The sequence below is a fragment of the Argopecten irradians genome, chromosome 14 (assembly GCF_041381155.1).
Source record: "Argopecten irradians isolate NY chromosome 14, Ai_NY, whole genome shotgun sequence".
NCBI lineage: Eukaryota > Metazoa > Mollusca > Bivalvia > Pectinida > Pectinidae > Argopecten > Argopecten irradians.
The window spans coordinates 37,159,401-37,167,439 of NC_091147.1; the positions used below are offsets into that span (position 1 = coordinate 37,159,401).

At 32.7% G+C, this 8,039-nt stretch overlaps 1 protein-coding gene across 1 annotated transcript; it reads right to left on the reverse strand.

The window, feature by feature from the left end:
* Window positions 1-280: 280 nt before the first annotated feature.
* Window positions 281-7,698, reverse strand: LOC138307738 (cilia- and flagella-associated protein 300-like). The gene is made up of 7 exons (XM_069248594.1): window positions 7,540-7,698; window positions 7,049-7,130; window positions 5,557-5,629; window positions 2,877-3,043; window positions 2,159-2,331; window positions 1,088-1,154; window positions 281-493 (listed from the first exon to the last, which is right to left on the reverse strand). The coding sequence occupies exons 1-7, from the start codon at window positions 7,635-7,637 to the stop codon at window positions 365-367; spliced, it is 789 nt and encodes a 262-aa protein (XP_069104695.1). The 5' UTR covers window positions 7,638-7,698; the 3' UTR covers window positions 281-364.
* Window positions 7,699-8,039: the final 341 nt, after the last annotated feature.

Here is an 8,039-nt window from a genome sequence, read left to right on the forward strand (position 1 = left end):
TGATACCATGTTCTCAAAAGTATACATTTCCGCAAATGACTGTAATAAAATAAGTACATTTACAGAATAAAGTATATTTTATGAAATTGGACTCTCACATGTTTATATAGAATTCCAAAATGTATGACCTTGGGGTCCCAGGGACTGTCAAGATGGAAAACTCCTGATTGTTGGATTAATTCAATTCTTAAACTCCCAAAAAAGCAGTCAATTCAAGTTAATATTTTACTAGAAATCTGGAAATAAAGAAATATATTAGCCATAAAAGCATCATAGTCTCCTACTTACAAAAACATTTTATTTCATTTCACAATTGATCAGTGATGTAATGATTCACATGATGTAATGGTTAAAAAATAGATTGTCAGTCGAACACACTTGAGCCAAACTTGTGGTAAAGAACAGCAACATGTCTTTTAAATGGATCAACAACAAAATAGGAAAATGTCTGTTCATGGCGTGTATCTGCTGGGTAGTACATGTTGTCATCATTCTACAAAAAAATAAACAAGATTGAATCAAAACTATCATCTCACGAAAAATGAACAAAATTGAATTCCGTTGTATGAAAAAATAAATTCTGTTCGCAAATTTTATATTCAATATTTGATAAATGTACATATTTTGTTTGTGCCATGTTTTTTGTGTCCTATTAACAGTCAGTATCATTTTAGTAGGAAAGCCAGAGTACCCAGATAAAAACCACTGACCTATGGTCACTACTTAGCAACTGCCCCTCTTAAGATTCAAATTATGCCAGGGCTAGTGGCTACATGTGGAAACACTCAAGTTCAACCTCTTAATATGAAACTTTGAAAATCCTTTGGCTCAGGGCTTTTATCAAGTTTAATATTTAGATTCACATACAAGTTTGACCCAGGACAGTTTTTATATCTAATATTTATATTCCCACCTGTGTGACTCTAAAGATGATCTTTTTAATTCTTTTCATAATGACTGAAGATGTCTAAAAACACATTTATATCAACAAGGTTGAAACATAGCCATTTTGGTTTGTCATTTTAAAATGCATTTATCAAAATTGACTATTTTACAAAGGAATTAGGTAATGAAAAAGTTAACTTACAAAGGCTTCCACCTTGAACACACTGGATATGATATTTAATTCCTTGGTCTCAGAGTTCTTCTGTACACTTTAAAAAGAAATCACATAATAAAGAAATGTTTCCAAATTACATAATCACATATGGGTCGGCTAACAAAGGCTATAACTCCAAGAATATCATACTGAACAAATTACCTAACAAGGGACACAACTCAAAGAAAATCATACATAACTGGTCATCCAACAAGGGATACTCTAGAAAATCATAGAAAAGGTTAGCTAACAAGGGGCATAACTCCAAGTAAGTCAGCTTACAAGAGACATAACTCCAAGTATGTCATCTAACAAGGGATATTACTCTAACTCTAGAAAATCATAGAAAAGGTTAGCTAACAAGGGACATAACTCCAAATAAGTCAGCTAATAAGGGACATAACTCCAAGTAAGTCAGCTAACAAGGGACATAACTCCAAGTAAGTCAGCTAACAAGGGACATAACTCCAAGTAAGTCAGCTAACAAGGGACATAACTCCAAGTAAGTCAGCTAACAAGGGACATAACTCCAAGTAAGTCAGCTAACAAGGGATATAACTCCAACTAGAAAATCATAGAAAAGGTTAGCTAACAAAGGGACATAACTCCAGTGAATAAGTCAGGTAACAATGGATATAACAGTTTCTTTCAAATGAGTCATTTTATGTCCTACTTACCACGAATTAGTTCGTTATGACTGCTAGACGGTAAAACACCATAATGAATCTTTGAACACTGTTAACATAGATTCCACAGGGAGTCTTCTATTGTTTGATGAAGTACCTCATCTTAATTCATTGATACATACTTACTTATGTTATTATTGTTTTTAAGAAACTTTTATTTTTTGTTTCAGAATGCTAGAGCAGGGTCTTTAAGAGAAATACTCATCTGATAAGATCCTTATAGATCTACTCACCTGATGAGATCCTTATAGATCTACTCACCTGATGAGATCCTTATAGATCTACTCACCTGATAAGATCCTTATAGATCTACTCACCTGATAAGATCCTTATAGATCTACTCACCTGATGAGATCCTTATAGATCTACTCACCTGATAAGATCCTTATAAATCTGTTTTGTTATGTCTAAGTATGGATCAATGATATCCTCATACTGACAGATCTTTCCTCCCAGACAGATGTGCTGGAACAGCCGAAATAAGAACTCTTCTCTCTCGCTGTCCTTGTACAAACAGTAATTGTCAGAGTCGTCAATCAGCAGCATCTATAACAAAACAAACAAAAAATTCTTTTTTTTATTTCTACAGCAGTATGATTTTGTTAATATTTCTTAACTCATTCACTCCTGAAGACACATGAACTTTTCTAAATCAATGACTTGGACAGTCCATTATTAATTTTCAGGGGTGAGCGAGATTCTCGTTATGTACATAAATGTAAAAAAAAAGTTGTCTTTGAAATGACGTTAAAGATCATTATTTGATGTCAATTTGGCCACAGCAAAAAATGACTAAATGAAGTAAAGCAGTGCTGAAATCAACATTGATCAGCAATCTTTCAATGTCATTCTTATGTCAGGTTAAGACAGCATAGTTGTTAAATTTCTTGGGGATAAAATAATGGGATTGACTGTTTCAAACTAACCTAGTTGTGGTGAAATATTTTCACAAATTTCATTTCTGTTTGAAATGTCATTTACATGTACAAGATGAAGGTAAAACCATGCTACATTTCACAAATTTGGGTGAATCCATATTTAGCACTATTAAAACCCTTGTGAATATTAGCATAATATTAGTAAGAAAATACCTTCCGTAGTTCATCAGAAATGGTAAAATCTTGATAAAACTCATCAAAGCATTTTCGAATGGCGCCATTTTCTCTCACAACATCATTATCCGTGAGTCGGTCAAACAGCGTCATAGATAGCACAGTACAGGGGACCGGTTCTACTGTGACACTGGTTGCAGACACACCTGTAAATAATGGCTATCACATTACCTGAAACATTTTTTACTGAATCAATCAATAATGACAATCTTTCCGAAAAAGATTTTGATTTTTGAATAAAATTGGATTTTAAAATGAGTTTGAAAATTTTGTCACTAACTTTATCAGCATCCCGTTAATACTACATCTATCATCACCTTCTGAACAACTAAATTTAAGTCAATTAAATATTAATTTTCATAACACAGTTTGTCTTTCAGGGATCAATCTAGCTCTGATTTATTACCGTTTATGGGTAAATTTCCCCTCAAGCAATGAATTCCCCTCTGGCCTAAAATTCCCCTAAATATTTAAAAATTCCCCATTTGAAGTTAAAAAATGACCGTTTTTATAACACCATTTCCCCTGTGACTTATTTTTCATTAATTTTTTTAGAATTTTGTTTGCAAATTTCTTCATATTTATCATACAGCTACTGCACATTTTATGATAAACTCAATTTTTTCATTATTGAGCTTAAAATCTTGCTTTACTAAATCTAAAAATAAAATTAGTTGTTTTACAGTACTTTTTCGTCAAAATGAATATAATTTTGGACCAAACTAAGAAGATTAAAATTCCCCTTTATTTCGCCAAACTTTTCCCCTATTTTGAAAAAGGGTAGTTTCCCCCAAAACCTAGATTGATCCCTGTCTTTACTCCAACAATGCTAAAGGTATAGCATGATGAGACACTTTTGATCATTACGTCGTATCTAACCTCTAACATTCGAGGCAGGATTCACATGGCGCAAAAATGGGCTCGATATAAATTCAAAATTTCAATTTGTGTTTACACTAACCATTCACATGCTGAAAGAATTATCCCAAATCATATCATGTTATTCCAAAATAGAAAAACGTCACTATTGCACTTTTATACCGAATTTAGACATTTCTTTACTTTTTGTTAGTCTACCCGGTCCCCATTTTCGCTTGGTACTTCAAATTACGGAATGGTGACGGAAAGTAAAAATATCATTATCTACAAAATTCTTGCAGTATTTCGACTAAAATGTATTATTGTATTAAAATATTTCGAGAATCAATCAGAACTGATAAAAAATACTTGTTTCCATGCATATAAACAACCTTGGTTACCATTGTTAATATTATTTCATCACCTTATACACCGTGCTATATTTTGATAAACCGCAAGTGACGAAAATTGGAATATGATTTAACCTTGATTGTACAGTGCTGGACATGATTGCTTTGGGTCACCTACAAAATGTGTGATTATTCTGTGGATTTATATTATGTCATACCTATTCTTATACCAGGATGTGTTCATGGATAACTACTGATTCACGCTACACATGTTTTTTGACATTCTAGTAAGTTTTTCACTTCGTAATTAAGCGTCAAACTTACGGCCTAGTTCGAGGACGGAACTTGCGAAGACTCATAAAAGGGTCTTGAATTAGATGTCGATATTGCCCGGCAGAAGTTTCTCTATATCGACGTCTTATTATTATTGGATTAAGGTCAACTTGTGTTTCCCACCGTCATCCTAATTACCACAGGTTATTATGCCAGACAGCACAACAGTGAAATGAATCTTCACTACACTGTGTTATCATATATTATGCAGAGGACCCTTTCATTTGTTTGGTGTTTAAACTTCATTTATGCCATGAATAATTGAATATAGATGTTCTGACATCATAATTGTTATTACTCAACTTTTAATTTTTGGTTCGGAGACTCCGAAACGTAGTGGGTCTTTTACCAATATATAATGACAAGTTCTTTAAATGAATGGCGATGAGGCCAAATAAAAAAATATACTTGTTTCTTGTAACATCCTTTAAAAATGAAGGGTTGTTAGGTAGGGAATCAATTTTTTTTTTAATATCTTTTCTCTTCAGGTCAGTTTCTTGAAATTAAAAACTGAAAGTGACTATATTCAATCTTATATAAACCATGAATTTGATTCCAACGGGATTATTGGTGTCTTAAATTGACAGAATTTGTACCAAAATTCCTGATTTTGTGCAAAACCAACAAAAAAATAATGTTGTTATTTGTTTGCTAGAGGGCAAAACTGATAAAAAGTTTTTGAGAAGGCACTGATTTCGTAGAGTCGGTTGGGTTACCAGAAACACAATTTTTTTTTGTATGGCCTGAGGTACAATTCTCTGAGAATGTTTGTACAGTTGATACCACATTTAATTTAAATGTCGTAACAAGTTAAAACGTTTTTACGACATGAAATTTCCGTTGCGAAGAATTTTTCATATCTTATAATATCATAATTAATTGTTATCATTATTCCATCGGCTAACCACAAATTATTTCTATCCATAAAATGATTTTAATGCTCCATTTTACAAGGAAATAATTCAAAAGCTCACAAATAATTCTTGAAATACAGTATTTAACAATCCACTAATTGGCATTACCATAAATATTACTATCCATAAAATTATTTCAAAGCTTCAAACCACAAAGAAAGTGCCCACAAATAATTCTAACTACGGTGCACAGCTAGTACTTACCAACTGGTGACCAGTTACAGGTCTCTGATACAGTTTGTAGGGTTGATACAACATTAGGATCCTTCATAAAATCCTTAAAACAAACAGAACAGAATTATAACAATACACAGATTGTATAAGACCAATTATAATATCCTCTCAGAAAAAGTAACTAGAACAGATGAGATTTGGCACCCATTGATGATTTTTTACCGTTACATTTAACATCAAAATCGAAAAACGGGTCATCAGTCAGTAAAGATTTTTTGAAAACTTTCAATTTGAAAAAATTGGATTTAAGAATTAATTTTCTTTTGTCAAATAATTTTATAAGAGGAAGAAATACATACATAGATTTATTCCGACAACATACAAGTTAACATGTACAGGTTTTTTTATAATCCTATAATAGTCAGCTCTTAGACGTTTACGGATTAATTTTTTCAGTGTATAAATACTTTTGTGACTGATTTTTCCAATGTGAATCGAGTTCATATTCAAGTTGTTTAACTGTCCTTGAGTGAACAACATTTGATGGGAGACTGTTCCAAGAAGTATTCATAATTCTCTGGGTAAACTTTCTAATCTTGTTCTAATCTTTGTACACTTTCAAATCATGTCCGCAGGTACTTGATCCCTGGTTGATTGAAAACAAATCTGCGACTTGTATGCTAACATTGAAGTTGGAGTTTACACAAACGTTCTGTATATGACAAAGTTGAGAGACCTGGCACTTGCTTTGTTGCTCGACGTCGAACGTTTTCTATAGGACACCAGGCTTGAACAGCATATTCAATACGAGGCCTAACTAAAGCTGTGTATAAAAGTTTAAACCGATCTGGTCCATATTTTCCATTGTCCTCATTTGTCTGGGTGGAAGCAGAGTTTCCAAATATCTGACCATTGGCTTAATGAATATATATCATGTTGTAATATTTTTCAATCCTCTTCATTTTGTCATTGATCTAAAAGCTTTCGTATCATCCGCATACAGATAGGTGTCTGTCCCTGTACTAGTTACATCAGGCATATCAAATGTATGGAATCATTTACCACAATGCATGTATATGTATGTGATGTATCAAGTGTTTAAGTGTTTATGGATTTTAGGTGGTACTGATTGGTGCACACTGGAAAATACAAGTCTTAATGGATATACATGTTATTTGAAAAAAAATTGTTGCACAGCTCATGTACATATAAGTACAGTGTTCAATCTACGATTATTTTTCGTGGGTCCTTTTCAATGGTTTTTGTAAAAACAATGGGTCCCAAAGTGTTATAGATACCCATTCCCAGAAATTTCATGGGTCCTTTTAAAATTCTGTGAGTCCAGGACTCGGGATGCGCATGTAGATTGTTGCACAGCTCATGTACATATAAGTACATTGTATGTCTACATGTAACATGTTTTGTACTGCATGATGTAATATTAATTCATAATTGTTAATAAGGATAAAGAGACTTTCAGTCTGCCTCCATTGATTTATTTATATATTCTATATTCACTTACAGCAACAAAGTCATCTTTTTGGTATGCCTGGAATGGTTGATCAAAACTGTATATCTGGCATTTTATTCTCCCGTGCATCGACCTAAAACAAAGAGTAAATATAATGTAGTCTACATGAAACATTAAGATGTATGTACCGAACAATGTGCATGTATTGTATGCTCTGTACATGTACATATATATTTTAATTTGGAAGCTTCTAGAAACTTTCTGCACACTTTCAATTTGTACATGTATTTTTCGTTTAAAGCATCAGTGGTTAAGCTAGCTTTAACCATTGATATTTTGATCAATGGAATGACATGCATTGGTCACCTTCAAAACCCATACACATATATATTGGTGCTATACAAGTCCGAAACCGTCTCATCACAGTTTAGAACAGGTGCGATGCGTCTATGACAACACAATTCCAAAATGTCCACTTAGTGCTTTAAATAAATCAATTTCTCATGAAATGAAGTAAGTAATTAGTTATTCATCTTAAATACCATTTCATGAAAAATTCTTTGTTGTCTTTCCCCTCAAGCGACTGAAATGTCTTTCCTTTCAACTCTTGGAATGTAAATTTTGCCGGCTTCCCGTCCATTTTGGATCTTGGTTTTGCAAGTGTTTAAAATTGTAGATCACTCTCGTCCGGGCGCTTGAAACGTATGCGTAAATGCGCCAGGCCCGTCAATAAAATTCAATTCAATTCAAAATATTTTATTGTATATATAAATTATACACAGTGGGATTGGGTAACAGGCAGTTCCTTTATCAACCCTTTCCCTCTTCCAGTAATGTACAACACGTTATAAATACAAATTAACATCAAATTACTAATTAACGTTAATTAATATACATATCCTTACACTCTCACACACATCCTCACGTTCCTACCATGTGAATTATATTAATGAATCAGGGAGTATTTAAATTTGAGTAAAGATAGTAAGTTATAAAACAATATTTTTTATTAAAAAAAGAATGGCAAAAAATAGAGTTCACC

Bases quoted from the DNA above. Each gene is read 5' to 3' on its own strand.
- LOC138307738 (XM_069248594.1), bottom strand. From the start codon at position 7,637: ATGGACGGGAAGCCGGCAAAATTTACATTCCAAGAGTTGAAAGGAAAG. The intron at 2,332-2,876 runs GTATTTTCTTAC...GTTTTGTTATAG, and splicing joins TTTCTGATGAACTACGGAAG to ATGCTGCTGATTGACGACTC. The intron at 494-1,087 runs GTAAGTTAACTT...ATTTTTTTGTAG, and splicing joins TGTTCAAGGTGGAAGCCTTT to AATGATGACAACATGTACTA.